A 27638-nucleotide genomic window follows, 5' to 3' on the forward strand; every position below is an offset into this window, starting at 1 on the left:
TTTTTTCACTTTTCCTCTTTTATTCATTCATTAGCCAGGACAGATTAAGAAATCAACACATGGACCTTGCAGCCTATGAGCCAAATAATAAATATTGCATGTAATTTTCTTGACAAATTTTGAAGACGATTCACAGTGCGACAAACTCTCTATCAAACGAATGCTTCGTCCACAGTGTAGTGCATTTGTCATGGCAGAAAATCGCTTGGCTTTCACGACCATTTTTCTGAAATGAAATGAACTTATTGAAAACATTTGATGAGCAATTCTCATTTTAGAATCCACAATTTTGCTAAACAATTCCATGATCGAAATCAATTTTTTCTGAACAAAAAATGTACGGGGTGAATTAGTGAAAATTTCAAAGTCTCACAACAGTTTTGCAGTCGTATGGATGAACAACGTCAATTTTGTGTGGTATAAAACATATGGTGGTCTCGCCTCACACCAGATATCGTTGCGTTTTATTCGCACACTGAAACTTCCTATGAAACTGTTTTTGTTTTGATGCTGCAAAACTAAGCGTTGTTATTGTTTGTATTACAAGTGCATGGTGTTCATTTCGAAGTTCATGGTGTTCATTTTATTTTGAAGTTCTTCAACGAATAGTCGTGCTAAGGGTCTTCTGTTCTAATCAAACAATTTTAATTGGTTTTTCCTTTGTGAAAATTCATTGTGTAAGCAACTTTTCCCTTTCTGCAAACTATTTTTACATCATTTGAGAAACGTTTTCTCGATACAAACCAAAAAATTAGATCGGATTTACGTAGAATATTTCGATTTTTTCAAACGATTATTGGCGTGAGTTCTGTTCGCGCATATTTTATATACGCCATATTAACATTCTATGAAACTTTGCCCGTACAACCAGAATAAATATTCGATGACAACGAATTTCGTTTTGTCTTTTTCAAACAAGACACTATGTAACCATAGCGAAATTGGTTCAAATGTGCGCATACATGCATTGTATCCCATATTAAAAACGATTTTTTTTCTTTTTTCTCAGTCGAACGATGTCTGCAGAACTCACCTTTCAAGAACAATTGAATGAAATTCAAGCACGGTTAGATGCCGAAGCCAAAGCAAAGGATGAAATGCGAAAAGAATTGGAGGTGAAAATGGACAAATTGGTCGCAGATACTAAGGCGGAAATGGACAAATGAGTCGAAGATAATAAAGCAATTCGGCGAGAAGTGGAAGAATTGAAGAATTCAACTAAGGAGGTGTTGGCACAAATAAACCATGGTATCGTCAAAGTTGGAGTGTAAGTTTGCATTATCTTCAGGCTCATTATAATATTTCGCTCAGCTCAAATCTTTCCATCCTTCAGAAAAGAGGAAGTCGCTGAGTTTTTGAAAAAAGCCGGGGCAAATGCCGTCGATGGATTGATTGTAGGCGTGCGAAACCTCTAGCAAAGCAAACGACATGATAAATATAGAAAATGAAACAGAATGGAAAGTATCAACCATGGATGATGTGTCACCGATAGATAAAAAAGAAGAAAAAAAACGAAAGAAAAGTTATCATCAATCATAAGTTTAGGAATAACTCTAGCGTATATATTTTTTTTTAAATAATATTCACAATAAAGATTCGTTACATTTCTCTAATTTTACTGCACAAAATTATTTCACTCAAAATGAAACGGTAGGAAAGCGCTATCATGCGGCAAATCGAAATCGAAATAAAATACCATGAAGAGAAGTGCGATGGTGTTACCACGTACGTATTTTCGCCCTACGTCACATTGTTCATTATCCAGACGATTTTAGGTTAGCCACCGAGAAAGAAAAATGACTAACCAGAATTGTGACGGAAATAAATGCCTTTATTATATTCAGACGTCAGCGAGAAAAAACCATTTAAATGAAAAAATGTCAAAGGTAAACAAATTGAAGTGAATGTCATTCACACCCATTTGAATCGGATAAAATTCGATACGATATTCGAATTCGCCGCAAATCTCCATGTTTTTAGTGCTAAATTCTCCGATTCTCAAGAGGTTCATCACATACACACAAGCACGCAGACACGCGCATTTATGCACATAAACACGCACACCCATGAATATGCAGGCAGGAAAGAGTAGTAAAATTCATCGCTCAATATTGTATATGCCACACACGCACAGACGCTCTTTCTCTCCAACTCAATAATTCTCTTGGTTGGTGGTGTTGTTGTTGTTTTCTTTCCTCTTCTCGGCTCTGTTTTACAGCAACAGTAGCGGCCGTCATTGTGTCGACGTCGTAGTCGTAGTCATACAAACAACCAGCACTAACTAGTGTTAGTAGTAATGTTGTATAATGCATACAATAGTACAACTTAAGGTGATGTGCGGAGTTTCTCATAAGAAAATTTAATTTTTTTGTGTCTGCTGCAAAAGAAACAGATTTCTATCAAACATTACCTAGTTTGGCAAACGTACAAAAAGTATACATTGGCCGTGATTTGCACGAGAACATTCCCAGTGGAATAATCGATTGGAAAATTCGATAAAAAGTAAATAATTGTTACTCACAAATGGTGTATAGATGAGCGCAATTTAAAAAGGTGAACTTTTTTTTTATGTACGAAGTGTTTGTGTGAGCGGTGACTTTTCCATAGAAAGAGATGTTGAGTGGTGCTCTGTGGGTTTAATTTGCATGTGAATGGAAAGGAATTAAAAAATACGAAATATAGATAAGTTATACATCAGTTTAGTGTGCTAAATAATATTGGAAATTCGAGAGAGCCAATTGTGTAAGTAATCGAACAGGAAACAGAGTGTGTAAAATGCATTTTATCGCTTATGGAATGGATGATAAATGAAGTCGACTTCAGGCGAAAAGATAAAAGAGAAAAAACGGAGAAATTAGTCATGACACTCTACGTCCGCACCCAACAAATAATCTCTCGTGACAGAACACTGTGTTTATTCAATGTGCAAAATGCGACTTGTGTGACAATATTAACGAATAGAAGCCACACACGACACAATAAGAATGACCACAATTTATTCATCGTCTTGCATGGCTCCGGAATTTTCGGGCAGCCGAAATATTTGAACGACAGAGAGTAAACACGATAACATTCTCAATGGATAACTGAGACCATTTGTGGCTGGTCAATCTTTTTGATAATTTCATGAAAAATACTCATTGATAGATGACTAACAACAAAAATGCGTTTATTCAATCGTGCCGAAAATGAGGTAAAGACGAATCAACGATAACCGAAAATGTCACATATGAGCAAGAGACGAGAAAAAAAATGTGTAGCCAATGTTCGTATGGCGAATAACATGGATTCCACGAAAAAGGCGATTTACTATGTCGTACGTTTTAATGTGTACAAATACGGCATCACACAGATATATTTATAACATATGAATTAATAATGTCAAGTCGAAATCCGTTTTAACATTTTTTGTTTGTTTGTTTGTTTGTTTCAAATCGGTCAATTTTCAAACGTTTGCTGTTCGGAACTCTGAATACAATCTTATCAATTGTGGATGCCCATTTTTGCGCTGTTTTTCATACGTAGTGCGTTAAATATGCGGTAAATGTGTTTCTTTTTCGTAGAACTGGCAAATGGGAAAAAAGAGAAAATGCCGTCGATTATAAGTCCCCTTCTCTAATCGTTGCATTTTGTGAATAACAATAATTGTGTGTGGAGTGAACTCGAATGCATTGAATAGTAAAGTGCACGTAATGATGTGTTGTGTGTTGTGTTGTTTGCATTTTTCTCTCTCGTCTCTTCGCCGAACGAATGTCATGCATATTTTTGTAATCGACTCACAAATACCTTTCGTATTTATGTCATCAAAAACAGTTTGCCTATGCCACTGTGAATGTTAATCTAATTGCGTTTAGTCCCATCATTCTGGGCAGTAAACAATTTTTGTCAACAAATGAGAGATTTGCTTGTCTCTTTATCTACTAAATCAGCAACAAATGAACAAAACGTGATTGACTCAACTCTCGTATTTACGCTCATGTCCGGTAATTGCATATTGTGTAGTCGCCTCATTTCGAATGTACTCCACATTCGCTATGGCTATTTCGGCATTTTGTCAACACAGACAATTTTTTTCCGAATTGCGTAGTTGCAATCTCCCATTCGGGCGGATGAAACAAACGGAGTAACCATATCAGACAGACAAATGCCGACAAACACATTCAATGAAGGCACTTTGATTGAGCAAACTTTGTACTCTCGCACTTGTTATTTTATAAAGCCATTTATATTCGCTGAACTCATTTGATCGCCAAATGTAATCTATTTAGTCAATTGACCTTTTCCGTCAACCGGCCCGTGTCAGCACCGTTGGCTGACTAACATCAAAATTGCTCACATTCCCACAATCACACATTTGTGCTCTCCATATTCAGCCGATGGATGTATGCAGTGCGCATCACACACCTACAAATTCAATCACAAGAGTAAAACGTCAAGCTTCCAATGTGACATCTTCCGTTCAACAAAGAACACTTTGAACGGTGAACATATACATTTTGAGGTTTGAAAAACTTTGAAGTGTTTGACGTGGTATATAATTGTAGGAATATTTCTTTTATATATTGCTAAAAAGACAATTTTTTGGACGAACAATGATAACCGAAAACGAAGTTTAAATTTTTTTTATCGAAATTATTTACTTGAAGAGAATTTGCATTGTTTCTGACATATTTGTAAGTGATTAAATGTCTGAAATCTAGTCGCGCTACAGTCAAAGAATTCTCACAGCGGCTTCCATTGACAGACTACATTTATTTGAACATTTCAATTTTTAAAGTTTAGCTACTACATCTTTCGTAGCAAATCACCAAGAATTTTCCAGTCAAAGTGTTGCTGAAACCTTTTTTACGTCTGTACCTTTTCCGAGTGTTTGGTTTTGATAGCACCTTTGTCTTCAAAGGTGGATTTCCTATGAAAATTCTTCAAATAATCCAATCCATATTTAATGAAACAAAACACATCGAAACAATATCAAAAGAGAAACATTATCCATCTTCAAAACATTCACCACCATTGAAATTGAATCGAAAGTTATACAAACTTTGAAGCTCTCTCTGAACAGTTTTGCTCACTTTGCAATTCTTGGCGGTGCAATTTTAAATTAAAGCTATTGAAGGAAAAACATAAAAAAATCGGTGAATCAAAATGGAAAAAACTTATATAAACCGAATCATGAATGGCACAGGATGCCAATAATCCACTATTGAAAGTTTAAGTGTATTTCTTTCCTCAAGATAGAAACATTCTCCTACAATCATCGTTCATAACGATGGACCAAAATACTACGAACTGATTTGTATGGCCCTAGGTTTATAAAAAAATATCTGCTCATAAAGTCACTCAATTTGTTGAAAAACAAATTGTTGAAAAACATAAGCTTGACGTACTAATAAAGTTTTTCGAAATTTTTATACATTTTGACTACTTTTGGATTTTAAACGATGAACAAATGACGTTCCATTTTAATGAATGGTTTTCAAACCGAATGAATGTTATTCGTATTAAATTGCTCGCAATTTTCCATCCTTGAACAACTTTGTGAAACAGATGACGTGAACGTAATTGGAAACAAAATCGAACGTAAACTGAATTGAACAGTTGAATGAAAGTTCTGAAGTTTTCTAATAAAAGTTGACAGTAGCTTTCCAATCCAATGTTAGTTCAATATTCGATTTATCGATTTTAGTTTGAGTTCAGTTCATTCTCGTCAACGGTTTTTTTCTCTCCCCCGTTTTTATTATGCTGACAAAAAGTAAGCGCAAAGCCATTTGATACAACTCAATTGAGTGTGTGGTTCCATAAGCCACAGATGCGTTTAAATTGCGGTTGAACATTTTGTAGAATATGAAATCAAATTAACTGTTACCAGTTCGTAATATGCTTGTACTCACATTTTACAAGCTAAATGCGTTTGAAATGACAGCTCATATACAAGCCATGTCTATCCCAAGAAAACATAAAATGCATGCCATTATTTCTTTGATGCCAATTTATTAAACTGCATGTTTATTGCAAGCCCAAACATGTTCGGTTTTGATATATGGGTTTAATTACAGAATTCTTTTCATACTCTTCGATGAGAAAATTGTTTAAACGAAGTTTGAGCTTACACTTCGTTTGATTAAAAAATTTAATTCTTCAAAAGTTCTACAAATTCGCAATGGAAGCCTTCAATGATCGCTTCACTTTTGCGTCCCTCTCGTTTGATGTCTTTTTCCAAACCAAACCGCCAGGAGAGTAGGAGACATAGCGATTGTATAACTTTTTCACTACCTTATTGGTCGAAACGAAGTATAAACTGATGTCAATCTGAGGTAAACAATTCCATTGAAAGAGAAAAGGAGAGACAAAGAGTTTATTGATTGAGTTTGCATAGTTTCATAATTCATATGGCCGAAAACTCAATTTAATTAGATTTTTACCGCTGTGTTTGCGTACTATTATCTGGCGCTTTGTTCGTCTTTTTCACTCCCATTTCAATGACACATTGTTGTCGACACTTTTTGATTCTAATAACATCTATTTGAATGTTAATTGGGTATGAAAACGTTTTTGTTCGCGGTAGAATTGAACGCCAAATAAACAAAAAACGTATGTTGTTTTTGCAAAAACTGATATTTGAGTAGTTTGGAGCGAACAAGTAATACAGTTGCATGGAAAATGTCAAATGAAAAGAGATAGCTATATAATTCACTAGAGTTTACTATACAGTTATCTATATAGCTATCTCTTCTCCGCTCATTCATCATCGACATTTTTCCGCTCAATTTTTCTGTATTACATTTTCCCTCCAAACTACGCATTTGTCTGATGCCGATTCGTCTCTTTTCACAATTACCATTTATTTACACCAGCGTAATCGTAAATCACAAATATTGATGCGACGGTTCATGAGTGAACGGAACGAGAAGTGGATGCAGCAATCCACTTAAGTTTTGGTAATGTTTGGCGTAGTTACTCAACCAATAGATTTGAACTTTTGCGTTATGCATTTGTATGCATAAAATTCGTTCTCATTTCTATTAAAAACTGAAATCGGCTGCATTGTAAATTTGATGATGGCGAGAACGCATCTACTGAGATTTTCATATTCGAGGAAACAAATTTAATCGCCAATTGTAATCTATTTAGTCAATGAACTCTCCATATTCATCCGATGGATGTATGCAATGCGCATCACACACCTACAAATTTGATCACAAGTGCAAAACGTCAACGATATATGAACAAGACCGCAGAGCGTCGCTCTGCTCCGCTCTGCGTTCTTGAGTTTATAGATACTTTTTCTATTTTGTTGTTCCACAACAAACTATTTTATTGGCGCACTACATGAAATGTATTTTATTAAAGTAGTCTTTGAATTATATTTGTGATTTGAATGTCAATTCCAATTGTAATTTCAGTTTGGTTAAAATTATTTGTAAATCCACGAAATGAACTTTTTCTTCATTATTCTTCATTAATGTAACTCCTTTAAATCAAATAAATAATATGCGCAGAGAATTTATCTCAACCATTACTTATACTAAAGGGTAAAAGAGTACTATACAAAAAAAGGAAAAAGTAATGTAAATTTTAAATAACATTTGATAATAAAAATTTGATTAGCGTTTCGAGATACTATGCACTTATTTGTCGTTACTGCCACTAGTTTGAATTGAATAAAAAATATGAGCATAAAATTGAAAGCCACTCTAATTCTGTTCATGGCTCGAAAAAGTATTAGAAAAAAAAACGCAGATTAGTAGCTCTACATTTCATGTAGTGCTAAAAAACAGCTTCGGATGTGACAACAAAATACACATTTATTGGTGAACACATAGAAGGTTTGAAAAAACTGTGAAGTGTTTGACGTAGTATAAATGGTAAGAATTTTTACATATTGCACACAAACGAGCCATGTCTACCCCAAGAAAATATAAAACTCATGTCATTATTTCTTTGATGTCAATTTATTAAACTGTATTTTTAAACTAAGCACCAATTTTGACATATGTCTTCATTTACAGAAGTCTTTTCATACCATTAAATGAGACAAATCTTTAAAGGAAGCAAGTTTGAACTTCAACTTAGTTTGAATTAAAAAAAAAATTATTTCTTCAAAAGTTTTACGAATTTACCGTGGAAGCCTTCAAAGAACTCCTCACATTTGCATCCCTCTTCTTTGATGCGTTGTACAAACTCTTCCAATTTCAAACCGCCGGTATTATTTTTGACAGCCTCCGTTTCGGTTTTGATTATCGTTTCAAGCTTTTCGATCTCTTGTTTGGCTGCCTCGAAATTGATGTCGGCTTCATTGTATTTTTTACTGAGCTCCTCAATTTCATTGGTGATTTGCAATAAATTAGGTGACACAGCGATTGCGTAATTTTTTTTGCTCTCCTCGATTATGGTATTGAAACCTTTCAGATATTCATCAGCCTTTTCAACTTCCTTGCAACCCTCTGTAACTTGATCATTTTTGACGTCTTCGATCTGACTATCAAACAGATTAGCGGTCTTCGTATCAAAAGTAATTGCGTCGGTCATGTTTGCAAGCTTTGCGACCGCCTGATCTGCAGCTGGATTCAATGCATCTTCATACGCTTTTGCAATTGCTACTAAGTGCTCCATTGGTTCAATAAGCTCCTTTTGTTTCACGACGACACTTGATTGCAATGTTTTGATCAACTCTGGATCAATAATATCGTAGAGCTCTACTGAACTGATTATTCCCGACAAATAGTCCAAATTCTCTAGTAAATTCCTTGGATTGGAGCATACCGGTTTCTTCAACCACATCTATTATTGAAAAAATACAGATTGAAAAAAAGAGGAGAAAAAAACAATAGAAATTGCAGTAGCCAAAAATCATGGGGAGAGACACCATTAGCTATTTTTTTGAAGTTCATATAAATACTAGAGGAAAATAGCAAAAATAGCAAAAAATAGCAATATTATTGAAGAAATAGCGATTTGTTATTTACTGTTTTAAACCGTTTAAAACAAAGTTTTCGAGTTATTTTATGAAATTAAATGGAACAATTTGTTCTTTTCTATGAAATAACATTAGAAAAATTGCCAAAATATAATTTTGTTGCTTTCTTTCCAAGCATACAACAATAACTTGATGAGTGTTACTTGTACGTGAACTGTCAAACTGTCACGTTGCACATAGGAAATATTAGCAAAAAATAGCACTTTTATTGAGGGAAACTAGCAAAAAGAGCATACATTAGGAAACAATAGAATAAATTAGTGAAACTATCTTTGGTGTCTCTCCCTTTGCCAAAAATCGAAAAAAAAAATGGAAATGTGAATATATCGAAAACAACACAAAAAATATTACATTTAAGAGAATTAACACTTTAATTTTTGTACCGGTTCAATTAAATTTTCCGGCCAAATTCCATATTTTCCCCCCATATAGAATCCTTCATCGTCAACTTTACCATCAATGTCGATGATGCTATTTCGATTGCTTTCGGAGTCAATTGCGAGCTCAGCTAAAGCCAACTAGTGTTAGAGAAAAAATATTTTCATTCAATTCAACTGTTTTTGTTACAAACTGAAATTATCGATTTTCTTTTTTAAAGAATTTTAAATAAAATTTTACCTGCATCAAAGCGAATCCGGCAAAAGTGCTCAACAAAAAACGTTCCATTTTGATAAAATTATCGAATTGGGCTTAGTTTGACCACTTAATTTCCACTTTTCTTGAACAAAGAGTATGATGCCAACGTGCCAAATGTTCTTCTTTTATAGCCGATATTCTGTTGAATGACAACTTGAGAGCTCATGCGAATTGCTCCTTTGTGGCACGAGTTAAGTTTTATTGAAATAGCTCAAACACAGATCAAATAGAATTCTTTCAATTTTCAAATACATCTCCATTTCGTAGTGTGGCTGGTACTTTATTAGTCGAAACGAAGTGTGATGTCATTCTGAGGTGAACAATTTTTTGAACGAGAAAAAAGAGACAAATAGTTCAATAATTGAGTATGCATAGTTTTATATGCCGATTACACAATTAAAATTGATTTTTACCTCTGTTTTTGTGTACTTTTGTTAACCGCTTTGTTCGCCTTTCACTCCCATTTTTTAATCGTGGGACTTATTTTCTTACTAATAGCATCTATTTGAATGTTAATTGGGTAGAAAATGTGTTTTGTTCGCATAATTTTGTTTTTGAATTAGAATTCGCACGAAAATTGAAAACAAAACGTCTGTCGTTTTTGTAAATACGATATTTGTTCGATGCCAAGTCAATTTTTACAATTGCGACTAATTTTCAGCGGAGTTATTATAAATCACAAATATTCGATGATGCGATGGCCGAACAAGAGGTGGATGCAGTAATCCACTCAAGTTCCGTTAATGTTCAGCGTAGTTGCTCATCCAATAGATTTGAATTTTTTCTTCATACAAACATGTGTATGCATAAAATTCGTTCCCATTTCCATTAAAAACTGAAATCGGCTGCATCGTAAATTTTATAATGGCGAGAACGCATCTTCTGCGCGCATTTTGTTTGCTGTTTGTTGCAACGCAAAATCATAAATTTCTGTTTAACGAAATTAATTAAGCTACAATGAATTTGTATTCGTGTGTGTGCGAAATTATCCAGAGCGCAGAATTTTTTTTCTTTCAAACTTTCTATGGATTGCCGTCTACGGCAGACATATTAAAAATCTTAGCCCAGTGTAATAGGTACAGCGTGCAGAGTGCGAAGAAGATGCATGTCATGCAACGTAGAAGGAAAAAAAATGCTCAGTGAAACAAAATAATTAAAATAATTATCATTTAAAAGTCTTTGATGTAGAGTATGTGTGGTTGTTTCTCGGTGCAGCGCCTCGTACAAACCCACAACGCGCACAAAAGCAAAACAACGAAATAAGACATAATAGATCGCCGTGTTTGTTATTAAAACTTATCATATCAGCAGTATCTGCAGCTGGGTGCGGTAAATAATGAAAAAAATGCAGCACGTTAGAGAGCAAAAGCATGAAATGTATTCATTTTTATTATTTCTTATGATTGAAACCTAACTCTCGATATATATTTATTCATTCTAACGCAATCGCATGCTGCCTCGTGTATTACATCGTCTTTCATCGCCCAGATAGCATTTATTCTCGATTCAATTCGAGACAGTGGCTCTTCCTCTTTCACACAGTTTCCAGTCATATTAACCAATGTGCGTGCGTGTAATCGCAACGTCAATCAATTTATTTCTTGTTGTTTTTAACGGTGAGGGGAAGACAAAACAAGCGATCATGTTTTTCTTTCTGTCTTTCGTTTCTTTATTTGTTCTGTTGTGTTTTATCGATAATTGGTCGGATAAACTTCACGGCTTCTTAAATTTTATCATGCATTTGATTTAGCTGATGTGGCTCAATTGTAGGTTAATAGACCTTGTATGTATGTTGGGCGATAACTCAACGAAAACCATTTATTTATGACCGCTAATTTAAATGGCTTTCCATTACCCATGCAAAAACGATGCGCGGAATGCAGTGCATTTTCGATAATGACGCTATCGCAAATTTTCATGACGTTCATTCCAGTTTTGAATAATAACCGAACACGTTGGCAGCCAACTATTTTTAGAATTCCGACAAATAACATATTTACTTTAAACTATGGTGATGCTTCAACAAAATTCATCGAAAAATTTGAAAACCAAATTTTGACAGATGTTTTGGAGCACGGTATGAATACAAGAATTTCAACGATGTATCATCAACTGAAGTAGACAAAAATGCGACTCGCATTGAATTTTTAATGGTGATTTGGGGATTGAAGTTATCGTCGAAACGCATTTCGATTCACATCGGCGCTTACGGGTCGCATTGATGATAAAATGCATGTTGAAATATTCAGCCGAATATTATCGAGATAATGCCCTATCGATTGAATTAATGTTTAATTAATCTGTGATGCTTACTCTCTATCTCTGTCTCTAATGGAAAATCACTAAATGCGGCAATGCCGATAATTTATACGTATTCCAAATCGAAATGCGAGAGAGAGGGATAGAGATTTGATTTGTCGTTCCGATCAAGCGATTGTGCAGTAAAAATTCACTTTGCAAACCACTTTCTAGGCATTCGATTTGATACAATTTGATGTTACTTAACTGGTAATTGCAGCAAACTGTTTGTAACTTTTGGTCGTGGCTCAAGCAAAACTTGTCACTTTCACAAGGAAACTATCGACACTTGCTCGATCCGAGCTCGCTCGTCGAAATCGGAATTGATTACGTTGCAAAATGTCATTGCCATGTGGAATTTTCTTGCAATTATTAACTCCACGGTGGCTGGTTTCCGTTCGTCAAAAACAAAAAGAAAACCAAAAGTCGAATTAATCCAATTACCAGGTTCTTCGAACAGGTTTCACAGTGTATACACAAAATACCTACCTACCGTTGTCACACGGGCGATTTAGCCGACAAAGCATGCAGTTCGCGCGCGCCATTGCACTGCACAGAAAAACGAGACAAACGTATTAGTGCGTCCATCGGATCGTACGCTATGCCATCGCGATAAGCTTATGCATGTGTATGGCTGTAGTATTTTCATTGTAGCCGCGCTGTTTTTTTTTTCCTTTGGCAATTGTGCAGGCGAAAGCAACCTCTAATTTCGGCTTACGAGTGAATTGATTTTCTTACCATTTTCGCGTGGCGCAAAACATTGTTTCTTCTCTTTCTCGAATGTCATTGCAATTCGTAGACATGCGCCGCTACTTTTTTTTACTCTCTGCACAAAACACGACTCAATAATATTTTCTCGGCCTTCTTGCCATTGCACATCATCATTTGCAGTTCCTTACCCTTTCAGTGCGGACGTGGCCGTCATTACCAATAGAGTTATAGATGTTGTTGATTTTGTATTTGAAAGACGAGAAACTTTATCGTCTTCGGTAAATTTAGTTTCAATCTCTGTATTTTGTTCAATAAAGTTTGAAATCATATACTGACATTTCGGTTTCGTTCTGTTCTATTTTCCAGGAAAGCATTTTGTATCATGTAGACGGGTCTATTCGTACAATTTAAATGGAAAACGTGTGGTGTTAAATCAAAACGCGACCTCCTACAAAATACTTTAACGACATTTCAATTGAGTTGCGAATCACAGTGGAAAGATGCCATTGCCAAAACGTATCATCGAGCCCGTTTTTGTGGCTCGGTCGGTGTATCCCCGAGAGGATATCCCCGAACCGACCGAATTGGAAACGGTGACAAATACAACGCTTACCAACATCATACGACAGTTATCGTCGCTATCAAAACACTCAGAGGATTTATTTGGAGAATTAGCTCGTGAAGCTGGCCAATTGTCTGAACGGTCGAATTCACTTCAAGCACGTATCGATCGATTGGCCATCAAAGTTACGCAATTAGATAGCAACGTTGAGGAAGTATCACTGCAGGATATCCAAATGAAGAAAGCATTCAAAAGTGCTACGCAGTTTGATCAACAAATCTTCTCACGAGCCACCATGCCAGTTGCGATGCTTGCGACTTATTTGGTGAGTTAGACACTTGACTTTTTTTTCAATATAATTGTTTCGGAAAAGATCTAACACTTGTTTATTATATCCACAGACATGCGATAAGCCTCCGCCATTAGACAAATTGAATTGCTATCGTGATGACGGCAAAGATGGCCTTAAATTCTATACTGATCCAAATTACTTCTTCGAACTCTGGCGACAAGAAATGCTGAAAGACACCGAACGGTTCTTGCATGATAAAGGAAAGAAGGTAAAAACATGACCCAGATTATTATTATTCAATTGCCCCGAAAAATGCAATACTAAACAACAATCTGTTTCCTCCAATTTAGATGCATCGACCACGAACGGAAACAGCCGGAGGTAAGCGTAACAATCGTAAAGTGCGTACGCCACATAATACTCGTGAGAAGCAGCGTCAAATTGCCATTGGTCATGGTGAAACGTTGATGCCAAATGATGTAATTTATCGTACACCAAATTCGGCCATGAGCAATCAAGACTCGGCATACAATAGCATAGGATATGACGGACGACCAAATCGTCCGGATTCCATTGAAATTCGTCGCAGCTATCAAAGCGAGCAGATTGATGGTTACATGCCGGGCTCGCCGAACGCGTATCAACACCATTCCGGCTATGCAACGAGCCAGCAACTGTACGATGAATCGACATATCATTCGCAGAATATGTACGGTCATCACAATTCTGGTGCCATGTCACCAGAGAATCCATATGCGCCAGGCACTCCTTCGAAAGGAAAGTCAAGACCATCACAGCCACCACCCGCTCCTCCAAGCACCGGAAACACACCAAATGCATCGAATGCCAATACACCGACTCGCAATCGAAATTTGCAATCGCGAGACGCATTGCCACCACCTCCACCAGTGCCAATGGAATCCATGCATTCGTCACCGCCGATGCAGCAAATGACCAATGGCAATGCATCGGTTGCTGCAAAAATTTTGGGTCGAAGTCACAGCACATCGCGATCCGGTTCACCACAGCTGAACGCTGGCGGCGCTGTCATGGATCCAAACGCATTAGTTATGGCACAACTCAATAGTCAAATAAATAATTTGAATCATTTGAACATACAAATGACCCAACAAATGAACGCAATCAACGATTTACCACCACCACCTCCGATACCGGAACAGGTAATAGATAATTAGTCTGCCATTGACACCAAATTGATTTCACTCACATTTGCTCATTTCGTTGTTTCATTAATGAATTTGAAAATTTTAATTAAAAGTTATCACCCAAGATGGCATCGAACTCTGTTGCACCGCCGCCACCGCCACCACCACCGCCAATGGATCACAGTCCAAATACAAACATTTACAAACCGGTTGCAAACGGCGACTTGAACAACGGTTTGGCAGGCGGTGGCAAATTGATTACACCACAGAAGCTGACACAGCAGAAAAAGATTCTTCCAACGATTGACGATACACGAAACGATTTGCTGAAAGCCATTCGTGACGGTAAGAATTTATATCAATAGCATTTGTGACAATTGAAACTAATATGCAAATGATGTTTCATGTGTTTCTCCGCAGGTATTAAATTGAGAAAAGTGGAAAAGATCGAGCAAAAAGAGAAGGAACGTTCGACTGCATTCCACGATGTTGCATCGATATTGGCACGGCGTGTTGCAATCGAATTATCTGAATCAGAGGATTCGGACAGTGATGAAGACAGCGAATGTTGGGTTGAACCAACGGAAACATCCGCCTGATCTTCAATTGATCCGGTTAAACCAGAGACAACGCAAAGTCCAAACATTAAAAAGAAAAAGTAAGCAATGACCGCTGATGTTTGGTTTTCGATTGTATGTCAGTCGACTTTCTCAAAAAGAAATAATTATTAAAAAAAAAACATTTCAAGTTGATATATCAAGGAGAAAAACTAATCGATAAAACACATCTCTCACATACCGCATACGAGAACCAAATGAGAAAAGAAAAAGACAGAGAAGAAGGAGAAGGAGAAAAAAAAACAATTTTGTAGTGCGTATGAGATTTTAAACAATAGTCAAAAGAACACAAAACAAATTTACCATTTTTGCCAATCAACCATGGCACATTTTTCTACACACACATTTTTGTAGGCATAGTAAGTGGTTAGTTAAATGAGCACAGTAGCCACGCTTCAACAATACTCTTCTAATCAAAAAAAAAATTGAATCAAACAAACAACTATTTAACAATTATAAAAACATTTTACTTTCTTTTTTACTGCAAAATAACAAAGAAACAAAAAAAAGAGAATCATATTCACGTATTCGTAGAATGAACAACGGAACATCCACATCACCAGTGAGTGAAAGACTAGAAAACAAACATATAATAATATTTTAGAGAAAAAAAAGAACCCGCAAAAAGAAAAGCACAAAAATTCATCCATTTGTTAAAGCAAAATAAAAATTAAATTTATTTTTTTTTTTATTTATTATGATGTTGTGAAAAGAAAATGAAAAATTTGTTTGAAGAAAGAAAGACCGCCAACCGGTATTGATTTGCAAATTGAGATTGAGATCCTGATGATTCGAACACTGTTATGTGCTGATTGAAAGCATTCACATTTAATCCCGTCGTCCTTGTGTTATGTGATTTGTGGTATATAATTTCGGAATCATACGCACACCATTCAATTATCACGTCGTTCAATTAATTTCTCCTCGTAAAACGCTAAGCATTTTTTCTATATTTTTCGAATCAATTCCATTCCAAAGCAGCATTTAAATGAAACGCAATCAAAAGAAATTTGGACAAAATGCATTTGAAAGAAATCCAAACCAGAGAAGCTTCCATGAAAATGTAAAAACAAAGTGTACCAGAAAGACGGGAGGAGAGAGCTTCAACGCCATGCAAGCGATGAAGACAATATTCTATATTGAAAGAAAAAACGCTCAAAATAACGAAAAAAAATATTTAAATTAAGATATATGTACCGAATATTGAATTGAGAACAATTCTCAGTTCATTAAGAAAAGTAACAAATCAAATTGGCATCAATATTAATTGTTTTCTATTTTTAGTTTATTTTTTTCTTCTCTCACACACACATAAATCGAATGAAGTTCATTCAATCGAACACTTTTTTCGCCTTTTGCAAGTATCACATTAGAGAATTAAAGTTAATAGCTGATGAAACATGATTTATGAGAGAGAATGAGGATAATTGAAATAAAGAGCTATATATATATATATCTATTTGTATAATCGTCCCCGATTCAAATCATTAATATTAACCTGACTGGCTTTTGAATATTGTTTTTTCTTCGTTTCTAGTTTTGTTTCATGTCGCCCCCCGTGTACAGAGAAAAGAAAAATTATAATTTTATTCTATAAATTATATTGTAACAAACCATATGATTGCTATTCGGAAGGAAAAAAAACAATAACATTCGATTAATACATTATTCAGAGATAATTAATGATTTAATCGTAGCGGTTCGAGTTTAATGCTTGACTTGGTGCTCACATTTAACTGTGATGTTTCGCTTCCCCGCAAATAAGAACATTTTGGATGCCACGAAACGTGTTTGAATGATGACTGTCGAGCGTTGAATTCGATTCGCTGGGATACGTTCATTGAGGAATACCCAAAATAGAACATACAATTAGTACATAAGAAATGAATGAACATGGAAAAATGCTGCTAATGATTTTGTCCGCCTGCCGAGCATTTGAAAGGGCGTGAAACCATTCAAGCGCAAGCGATATACAAATTATTGTTTTATCGCAGAGGTTGAGAACAATTGAGTCATATTTTTTTTCTTTCGCAAAGAGAACAAAACACAAGATTATTCTGCAGATTTGTGTATCCACATTTCCCCGCAAACGGGAAATGACATCGTATGTGGCTATATGCAGTGCTGTATCTTTTGGAGTTTGAACTAATTTAATAAAGTGTATATGTATAAAAATAGGTTTTTCTTATCGGAGGATGTTTACAGAGCAAACAAAAGTAATAAAGAATTATGTATTAAAAAATCAAATCGATTTCAAACCCATTTTTAAATTGCATGGCTATTCTCAGGGTTCAAAGCGTACAGTGAATTTCTCATACCAGTAAGTATCTTTCTGCGGTTTCTCGCGTGTTCCCCGAAACTGATAAGAGATAACGCTTGGTGTCTTGGGCAAAGTTGTAGAGCAGCTTGAGTACTACAACTTCGTCATAGACACCAAGTCGATATCTCTTATCATAGTCCAGTTATAATATAAAATAGCCATGGGGCCCTGTAGTCCCCTAAGAACAATCCAGCGTAACATGTTTTGCGGCAGGCTGTATTTTACACATACTCACACATATGCATATGTGTATATGTCATTCGCCTAGAGAAATGTTCAATCTAAACAATGAGACTTAACTCCGGTTGGTTTATACACTGTTTAGTACTTTTATTCAACTTTAAAGTTCGCTGGGGCCCTGGGTGCCCCAAGAACAGTCATAGTGTTAATTGTACTATTTTGATGAAAAAAAGTTTCTCGTTCCAGATAGCACTATTGGATGTGAACACTTTCGAATACACTTCAGTTATGATAATTTTAACCATTTACACAGGTTTGAAATCTATAAAAAAGATCTTAAAGTATGTAATGTGACCTGATACTGGTCATTACCACGCTATTATATATATTTGAGCATATAATCCTAAATAAATACACGAAATTAGCATCGTAGCACTGTGGAGTAAAAGTGCAAATCCCGGTTCTTGGAATTGAAGTTTGCAGCAGCAAATTACAAACCAAATCGATTTCTCTTCTTTTTATGATTGAAATGATTGAAAAAAAAAATATACTGAAACGAGGTTGAATTGCGAGCGATAATCCCAGATCATGAATAGCGCGCGACATTACTTCCAAAGGGCAGCGGCGATATAAAAGGTACGCTTGCTCATGTTCTGTTGTATATTCATCTAATAAGCTGAACAAACAAACAGCGTCGACTACTTTGATGGGGACCCAACGATTCTTTTGTGTTATCGAACAAAGAAAAAAAGGTATTGAGTTTTCGATTTCAATGCTATTGTTATCAATTCAAACAGTTACTTCACTATAGTTCGATGTTAAATTGAAACATTTTTTATTAGCTAGTTCCCAAAGTAATTATAATGAACTCAAATTCTGCTTATTCCATACAAATATCAATGGAAAAAGAAGAATTTTCGACTTTTTCAATTGTTCACTTCTCTCTCTCTCTCTCTCTCTCTCTCTCTCTCTCTCTCTCCCTCTCTCTCTCTCTTTTTTCGTCACAAAAAATACCGAAACCAAAAACTGCAATGAATTTTCGCAAGTCAAATCGATGAACCATCCAAAATGTCAGTGAGTCGATATGCAAATATCAAATTACTGAAATGCCATAATTTGTATGAATTTTTTATCACATATCGTTGCCACTTGAATTTTGAATTGACCCCGGACACATATTCCATGAATATTCAATGAATGAAAAACGGGATATTTGACGAAATTCGGAAATTTAGTCAATCAAAAATCACTTGAATTTCACGTCACCAATAATAGTGGAATTGAACAATACAAAACCAGAAAAAACATCCGAAATTATTTATTCTTAAACTGTCAATTTTTTTTTATTGCAATTCATGTTATCAAATATATATAAGCGGTAATCGTACGTAGAAAAGGCACTTTGGCAAATTGTATGTCACTTAAAATTAGTTTCAAAAATCCTAAAATTGAATCAAGTAAATGGCTTTAATGGCTTACAAGCACATGATATTCATGTCCCACAAATTGTTTTTAAATATTTTGCCGTGCATCGGTTGTGGATCGTCATTGTTGCTGTCGTTGTTCAAAAGTGGTTCGTCATCGAATGAAACCCAAGCGGTTTGCAATAGACGTTGTCGTTCAACCGGCGCAATTATATCGGAATTGAAATCGATTAGGAGATTTTTGGGAGCATCACTCTGAATGTGATTGTCAGTGCTATTTTGTACATTTGAATGATTTGATTTAGTAGTTGGTAGTGGGTTGCCATTCAGCCGCTCCGATTCGCATTGTTCGACTTTGCGTTGTTTTGATTTCTTCCACATATCATAGGCACGTTCGAAATTTTTCGCTGTTGTTATCGTTAGATTGTAGGCTATTTTGCGTTTGGCACAGAGAAAAGCGTAGCAAGTGAGTTCATCGGAGTCGTTGTTACACATTTCGTCATCGCTGTCGTTTGCACGTCCTGTTCCTGCGATAAAGGCAAACACATTGCTGTGTGCGGCGTCGGCCGAGCAATAACTTATTTGGTAGATTGATACTTTGTGCAATGTTTCGCCTGTCACCGCATCGAATGTTTCAATGCCTTTCGGACAGATCGATAATTTCAGACGTTGCAATTTTTTGTTGGACACTGGCACAAAACAACGAAAGTGATTAATTTATTTTTGTGATTCGAACATTGATTGATTTATTCCAAAGTTTAAGGGTATTCACCTTTTGCTGCTGTGATTATGCTTTTGATTGTATTGGCTGTTACTGCTTCCGATTTAGCCGCGTGAATGGTTGAACAACCCAAGAATTTGACTTGAAATATCTCCAACTCTGGAAATCCATTTTCATTCTCGTCCTCGAAATTCTCGCATAAATCAGTTAATTTCGTCGCAAATGCCCAATCCTCGCCAACATCTGTTTTCAAATGAAATACAAAAAATATAAATAACCTGCACAAATAAACACAAATGGGAAAAAATAAACAAAAACACAACAAAAAAGAACGATCAGTTGTTATCGAAGCCTGTCATCGAAAATCGAATTACACGAACAATATTCCAGTTAATTTCTGGTTGATTCTAAATTTATTAATACCGATGCATGCAAATGCATGCCTACGTTTGGTTTATTATTATTGAATGGGCTTGGGCACACCAATGTAATAATCAGTTACTGTTTGGATGTTCAATATTTTCTGTAAAATGTAGGTGTGCAATGTGCATTCATATATCAGATATGGAATATTCGTCATCGCTTTGAATATATTCAATTAAGTTTTATATGGATTTTCGTTCGTTCTATGCACAAATACTGCTATCAATGATGAGAATAACAATTCGGTCGATGTGTTCCCAAACACCGTAATTTTTGCAAATGCTGGGATTTTCGATTTAGCTCGTGCAAACCAATCTACAATTCAATAATTATAATTGAGCAGTGTAATAGAGGTAGAGTGAAGTAACGAAACATTAAGCTGGCGATTTATCGAGTTAAAAAAATGGCATTAGTATTTACGAACCGAAGGTTAGCCGGCATTTCAGTTGATTGCATGTTTTGTATCGATACTTTGAATTATTGCAAAGACTTCCTTTGCAAAAACAACGCAACATTTCCAATTGATTAATTATTGCGATGCATAAAAAGTAGTCAGCGAGCGCACGGAAAACAAACACCACACACACAATTGGCGTACAGTCAAAAAGTTTTACGTTTTCCATTTTGCTTCAAATCGATTGCTGTTTTTTTTGGTCTTTAAACGAAAACGACGTAGAACCATCATAGATTATAGTATTTTTTTTTCCAAACATTTGAACGTAAAATGCGTCGCAATTTCCGACGCAGCCAACGAAGGAAAAAAAGCAGAACAAAATTAGACGTTGCCAAAGTTTTCTTCCTCTCTTTCCTGCGCGTTGGTTTCGATTTTGCTTAGCTTGGCACCAAACTCAGGCACGTGTAATATTACAATGAAGGCAATACCGCCGCACGAATCATACACAATCAATGACTGATTGCACACGCGACTCTATTCAGAGCCAAAACAAATCTATTCTATGTGTTGACTAGTTCATTCTCCTTTTCACCGTGTCTGCCACACTAATTCCTATTATTTGCTCGTTTCTCTCTCGGCTTCCAACGAAATCTTTTGCATTTTGACGTACAAATTGCACGAGGCAAATATTCTATGCAGCAAATTCAAGCGAAATGATTCAGATATTTTTGCCATTAAATTCTACACGAAATCTCGTATGAATTTGCAATACGGTTCGGATGTGTAACGTGAAAATATGTGCAAAAACATCAAACTGAAAGCGGCAAGTGAATTGGAAATGAGTTAGATTAAACACATGTTGGACTCGTTATAGCGATATTTGGGCAAACATTGAGATTTTACCTCAAAAACTTGTTTATCACATGAGATGCGTCTAAAAATATTCAACGTGTCTGACGGAAAGTCAACACAAACAAAGAATAAATTAGCAAATTAATGTCCTAAAATTCCGTTTCACAATTTTGCCAAATGACGAAAGAAAAAAAAAACACCAAACCGAATCGTTGTGAGCATGTTTTGAACTCATGATTCTGAATCGAAGCCGCATTTCAAATTGGCACCGTGCCAATTGCTGTGAGAATTTAACGTTGAAATTTTGATTATGACTCTGAATCAAGTTCAAAATGTTTTGTGTACAATTCGTTTGGAAGAGCTATTTATTGTTGGCGAATTCGAAAGGAAATCGAATGTCAAACGGAGTGAACGTGGTTCAAATGTAACCTTTCATTCGAATGTATAAGAAAATTAATAGTAATTTTTTTTGTCGTGTATGTGTTTATGTGCTGACAACTTGGAGACACCAGATCGATCTTGTTCTAAAATCTAGTTCAAAGTAATTAACACCATGCTGACTGCTGTTGTCGAGTCATGTGCGCTTTAGATAATTGCATTTGACTCCATCGTGGAAGGTGTGATTAATGCCAATTTTCCTTCTGGCTTACATTGAAATTGGAATTGTCACCGTGTGTTTTTTTATTCGTTTTTTCGTTTGTTTTCAGTTTCAATGATTTCTATTTTTACATGTCGCCGTCTGTCATCGTGTACATTTCACTGGCCATTACTTTGTGCACGCATTCCATGCACAGTGTTAATGATATTTTATAAATATATATCTTTAATTGCGCACATTCGATGCAAGTATCAAAAGTGATGATTATTTATTTTACACTTTGCACGCCATCGTTTGTGTCTCATTCGAAACGGACCACTATGTAGACTGTACATCAGTATATTTGGATGATGATAAAATGATGTGATCTTTGACCGCTTCCGATGGGTTTTTTTTGTGGCTCGTTACGTTAAGAGATTCGGTGACGAATGTTACTGTCGGCAAAAATAACTGATAAAAACACACGAACTCTCAAACCGCATCGGAATCCGACAAAAATTGAACCCCAAAGAGAGTGATTAACTGCTGTGTGCCACAGTGTATCACAATGGAAAAAAACTACACTTACTTTTTTGCCGCGTATAATTTTTCCATCGGCGAAAGTACAATGCCACTTTGGACATGCTGCTACAGTTTTATTTTGTTTAACGGCCAAAAGATGAAGAAAAAAAAAACTATAGAAAAGTTTGCGTTTTTGTTCAATTTTTTCTTTCTCGTCACTCCTTTTACTCCCTTCAAATGAAAACTTTTTGCAACGCTTTTTGATTTATTAAAATCAACTTGAGAACCAGAGAAATTTACATGCAAATCACGAACGAATTTCTTCCGAGAGAATGTTCCACGACGAACTGTTCACAAGAACATTTGTTTACAGTCTAAAGTGTATAATGCTTGCGCTTTACGTTTAAAATGAAAATGCGCGCTGCTTTTCAATCGACTATACTGATCGCAGCTGTTTTTGTATGGTGTGTGCGTTACAAAAACCGTGTGAGCCGATTTTCGTTCGTGTTTTTGTGTGCATGTGTGTATTGATGCGATCATGCTGAGTGAGCGGGCGCGCTTTAACTGTTATTCTTCACAGTCGGCGGAATGCCTTATGTTGTTTTGTGTTTGTGTGTACGCTTTTTGTGTTGTGCTACCATAATATTTTCTTTTTGGTTCAGAGTTGCGTATGCTATAATAATTTAAGCGCAAAATCTCCATAAATTGTATATACTTTTTTCTTTGCACAACTCTTCCACAAATCCATTAATTATCAGTTGAAGTCATGCATCATTTTCTTGTGTATGTTTCGGTTTGAATAAACCAAGTGAATCGTTTGTAATTTAACAGCTGATTTGAAATCGAGTCCATTAAATCCAACAAGATTGCTGTGTTGAGCTTTGTATTGCAAAGTGCATGAAAGAGCATTTGCAATATATATAACTGGTTGATGGAATAAGGAAATGTAGGATGCAAATAATGGGATAAAAACGTGTCCAACAGAGCATATCGTACGCTCAATCTCTATTATTGCGTCAGAAAATGTGCGCAAAACATATATATACAGACACACTAATGTAATTTGTTTCATGCTTGAAATGTTGAAATCGATGCATTTCTAGTGTGTATATGTGTCCCTATCTCTATCTCTTGGTAATATCTTACGGACATTTCATCACCAATTTAGAATATTGGAAATCACCGACCAATACCATGGCATTGTTCGAATCAAGTGACACAAAAAATGTGAGAGCAGGTTTTGTGATTGGCATACGAAACCGTAATTAAAAGCTAAAGTGCCGAGGTGCCATCGCATCCATGGAGAAAACGGTTTGATTTTCATCATGGACCTTTGTTTGATGTGAACAATTGGATCAATGTACGTAATGGATTTCGATACCCTTTTTTTGTGCTCGTTTCCGATTGACATTCGTCGTTTTGTCCCTTGTAATCGTATGACAGTATCTTGTCGGGTGACACTGACCATTTTAATTAGAAACATGCAACGATGTTACCGATGATAGAAAAAAAACACACAGCCACACACTTATTGAGTGAAACACGTCGCAAATATATTGAACACATGTTGTGATGCAGCATCTCTACCAAACAATGGTTGTATTCAATTGGTACCTTTGAACGACGCGACGTGCGAACATTGCTCGTCGTTAATTGAATAACTGGCATTGATTAAAAAAATAATTCGGGTTTTTGTTAGAAGCTCCACCAATTGAATTTGACGTTGTCGGGTCAAGAAGGCAGACAAAAAATGGTGTCGAAAGGTATTGTGATGCGAGGTTCAAGTGGAGGGCGAAATGGATGCGTTGAAAATTGACGGAACCCATTGAAAAGGAGCATAATGATCCAGCAATGGAATAATTAGACTTTTTCCATCAAATGTTTGGCAATCATTTACTTTTAACGAAAGTGAATGGTGCAATCTATTGACGGCGAGCATCGTTTAATTTGCATGCTAAAGCCATCAAAGTTGAAATCGCAGAGCGAATATATAAATAGGATCTGATTTATGATACTCCCTTGGGGCGCCATTAAAAGAGAGCAGAAAAACAAAGAACCTTTAGACGACAATATAATGCGAAGATAAGTCCTAATTACAACGTCTCAAGCAAATAATATTCACTGAACAACAATAATATTATTGTCAAAGATCACAAACATTATCACTTTCCTGAACTACGTATACGCATCGTAATCTATATTCGCATTATTATATACGCAATAAGTCTAGGCGTGACTTACTTTGCAAATCTAAATAATCCAATGGCCTGGGAAGTGTGGTGCTGCTCCCAGTGAATTCACTTGAAAACGGAATATTTCAATCGAATGAATTATTGAATAAATTATGCATCATTATTTATGGTCTATTCACATGATTTGTTGGGGTCATGCACATGAACTTAACTAGTCGCCCTGGTTTCATTTTCATTTAGATTTATTCAGCTCTATTCTCTTCCATTCAACTATCTACGTATACTAATGCATCTATATATACACAAGTATATAGTGATTTCTTAGTCACTTTATCCGTTTATGACCTGCTCAACAAACGCATTCAAATGAAACCGATTAAGTTTGATTAATTTTGTATGGCAAATGTGAATTGAATCAAATGGAAATTATTCGATTGGAATTATCTTGGTTCTGCATTAGGTGATGTTTCAGCCGAGCCAAAAACCATTTACATTCACTGTGCAATAGATCACGCAATACATTATAACAATAACAATACAATTGTTGTTATCTGCTCAAATGGGGCACACGAGTTGACTTGTGAAAATAGTTAACGACATTGTTGTGTGTGATAACTTAATTTTCTCAAATTGCTACGAACATAAACACGTTCATCAATAAAATATTACATTGCATTTACTAGCATCTGCAACAATACGGGCTTACGTAATGGGAAGAGTCACACTAAAGCAATTTCGGATTATATATCAAATATTGAATTGAATTTCACCTCTATCAACGAATACGGTTTATCCCAAATGTGCCTCCTTGAAAGCAAGTCACCTGGCTTCAATTCGAAAATAGAATCGAAATTAATCACGATAAATGATAGAACATTCTATGACTTAGAGTGCTACGAAAATAAAACTTATCATCTTAGATTAGATCTAATACCGTAGAATTGGAAATATTGAATTCGAATTAGAATTTTATGGCAGAATTACACTAGGGGACTCACGCCAATTTCCATATTTAAAATATGAACAAATAATATGAATTTGTTTATGTTTCAACATATTAAACAGATATGTATGCATAATTTCAATTTTGCTCAATTTTGTTCAATAAACCGACTGTCAGCAGAACCATGTCCAATCTGTTGTCGTCATTATCGCTTCAAAAATTCTGGAAATGGGTTTTGGTGGATCCTGTGGATTGTTCAAAACCGCTCCTGGTTCTGGAAGTGGATCCTCAGGATGGGCCAGGGCATTGTCAAACCCAGTCTGATCCATCCTGAAGATCCACCAAAACCCACTTCCAGAACCGGGAGCAGTTTTGAACGATCCTGAGGATCCACCAAAACCCACTTCCAGAACATATTGTTCAAGGTGAATATGAACAATAACAACGCATTCGGGAAATAATACAAAATATTTGAAATCTAGCGTGAATTTTACATGATTTAAATAATACAAATAGATTTTGCTAAATAAAATTTGGCATGAATCCCCTAGGAATTACAAAAGAGTAAAAATTGCAAGAATGTCGATGTTTTTCTTGTCTTACGAGAATCTCTGTTTATACTTGAGTCCATCGTTCTTATTTTAATGCGGGTATTCATTTTGCCTTTTCACACCCCTCTAACGTTTTCATTTGCCATGCAAATGCATTTTGTTACCTGGTGTCAATAAAATTGTCATTTATCACAATTACCCCGAGTGAAGTAAACGTCGTTGACTCGGCGACGGGCGACGAACAACAATAAAGCCATTTGCATTCATGCATCAATCAGTAAGCACATGCAACTTAAGAGATTCGAGAAATGAAATGGGGAAGAGTGTGTGATACGTCTTGATTAAACCGCAAGATTCCATTGCTATGGAAAATGCAAATGACTCAATAAAAACATTCTAGATATCGGATCATGCCTTTATATAAATATGAATAGCATTTCAAACCTGTTCTGCTCCAGAGAATATGTGGCTTTAACATTTTCGATAGTTCAATACATTGTCACGTGAGATAATTTGCATATTTGTGAAAGAGAGAGAATTGTAGCTCCGCTCAACAACCGAACAAATTCAAGCTAATTGCTTACTGAAAACACATTTACATTATAATGACGATAATCATGATCAATCCAGAAAGATATACACACATTGTTTGCCACATTTTCGTGTACAGTTAAATTAGCCGATGTGGCAAATTGCAAATAATTCCATGTTATTGTTTGAGTTTCAGGTTTTTTTTCAAACACCGCTGCTTCGCACATCACGACAGCGTCGGCAGCAGATTAAATCATTCAACACGAAACAGAAATGAAATCGTGGCAAAAAACATGAACTGGTTGCCTCTTCTGTTACCGAATGAATTTCGATGTCAACTCAAGAAGTTGGTCTAACATCAACCGCACAGATACGTTGCGTGCCGATGCGCAGCCGTTTCCATTTTGCAGAAAGCACATTCTATGCGATTTACGTACATACTTTATGCTGAACGCATACTCGTAACATCAACATCGTTCGCTCCCGCCTGTAAATTCAACGCACAACATTCGCTTTGGAACTGTTTAAGTTTATCGGGAAAAAAAACTTTGGATGAAATTCAATTGTTTTGGCGGACTTGTATTAAATTTTAATATCAAACATTAAGTAAACATCAAAAACGGCTATACAGTAGCTCAATATAGTGGTATAAATCACATTTCTATCGTTAAAACCAGGTGTGTGTTTGTCATCGCAGATTTTCTGTATTTTTGTCATTGTTGTGTTGAAAAAACAGTCCATAATCATTT

The 27638-nt window shown here is 35.7% G+C and overlaps 3 protein-coding genes across 10 annotated transcripts in view; 1 reads left to right on the forward strand and 2 right to left on the reverse strand.

The window, feature by feature from the left end:
- The first annotated feature begins 2103 nt into the window (after positions 1–2103).
- On the forward strand, positions 2104–17506 carry LOC129569748 (actin-binding protein WASF2). 5 transcript variants are annotated; one of them, XM_055448891.1, is made up of 6 exons: positions 2104–2742; positions 12989–13509; positions 13586–13744; positions 13827–14657; positions 14756–14987; positions 15063–17506. In XM_055448891.1, the coding sequence occupies exons 2-6, from the start codon at positions 13123–13125 to the stop codon at positions 15239–15241; spliced, it is 1788 nt and encodes a 595-aa protein (XP_055304866.1). In that variant the 5' UTR covers positions 2104–2742; positions 12989–13122; the 3' UTR covers positions 15242–17506. The 5 variants fall into 5 exon arrangements, with proteins under 5 accessions (XP_055304866.1, XP_055304868.1, XP_055304865.1 ...); XM_055448893.1 differs by having other exon boundaries at positions 2250–2553; XM_055448890.1 differs by having other exon boundaries at positions 2364–2502.
- LOC129569753 (uncharacterized) lies at positions 7786–12428 on the reverse strand. Its single transcript, XM_055448904.1, has 4 exons — positions 10027–12428; positions 9596–9923; positions 9361–9495; positions 7786–8781 (listed from the first exon to the last, which is right to left on the reverse strand). Exons 2-4 carry the CDS (start codon positions 9641–9643, stop codon positions 8092–8094), a joined length of 873 nt encoding a protein of 290 aa, XP_055304879.1. The 5' UTR covers positions 9644–9923; positions 10027–12428; the 3' UTR covers positions 7786–8091.
- A 1570-nt stretch (positions 17507–19076) lies between the features above and the next one.
- Positions 19077–27638, reverse strand: part of LOC129569750 (low density lipoprotein receptor adapter protein 1-like) — a 44001-nt gene continuing 35439 nt past the window's right edge. Inside the window, exons 2-4 of one of the 4 annotated variants that reach the window (XM_055448900.1) lie at positions 22740–22862; positions 19956–20147; positions 19077–19872 (exon numbers count right to left, since the gene is read on the reverse strand). In XM_055448900.1, the coding sequence (XP_055304875.1) occupies positions 19235–19872; positions 19956–20147; positions 22740–22794 (885 nt within the window). In that variant the 5' untranslated portion in view covers positions 22795–22862 and the 3' untranslated portion in view covers positions 19077–19234. Of the gene's footprint in view, positions 19873–19955; positions 20148–20751; positions 21978–22448; positions 22683–22739; positions 23092–27638 lie in introns of those variants that run through there. The other 3 variants (XM_055448899.1, XM_055448898.1, XM_055448897.1) reach the window with 3 other exon arrangements.

The sequence above is a fragment of the Sitodiplosis mosellana genome, unplaced genomic scaffold (genome assembly GCF_009176505.1).
Source record: "Sitodiplosis mosellana isolate CC-2019 unplaced genomic scaffold, AAFC_SMos_1.0 Smas_scaffold_42, whole genome shotgun sequence".
Taxonomy (NCBI): Eukaryota; Metazoa; Arthropoda; class Insecta; order Diptera; family Cecidomyiidae; genus Sitodiplosis; species Sitodiplosis mosellana.

Coding starts and splice junctions, on each gene's coding strand:
- LOC129569753 (XM_055448904.1), bottom strand. CDS start 9,643: ATGGAACGTTTTTTGTTGAGCACTTTTGCCGGATTCGCTTTGATGCAG. Junction 9,496..9,595: donor CCGGATTCGCTTTGATGCAG/GTAAAATTTTAT, acceptor CTCTAACACTAG/TTGGCTTTAGCTGAGCTCGC. Junction 8,782..9,360: donor CGGAAAATTTAATTGAACCG/GTACAAAAATTA, acceptor TTTCAATAATAG/ATGTGGTTGAAGAAACCGGT.
- LOC129569748 (XM_055448891.1), top strand. CDS start 13,123: ATGCCATTGCCAAAACGTATCATCGAGCCCGTTTTTGTGGCTCGGTCG. Junction 14,658..14,755: donor CACCTCCGATACCGGAACAG/GTAATAGATAAT, acceptor TTTAATTAAAAG/TTATCACCCAAGATGGCATC. Junction 14,988..15,062: donor GCTGAAAGCCATTCGTGACG/GTAAGAATTTAT, acceptor GTTTCTCCGCAG/GTATTAAATTGAGAAAAGTG.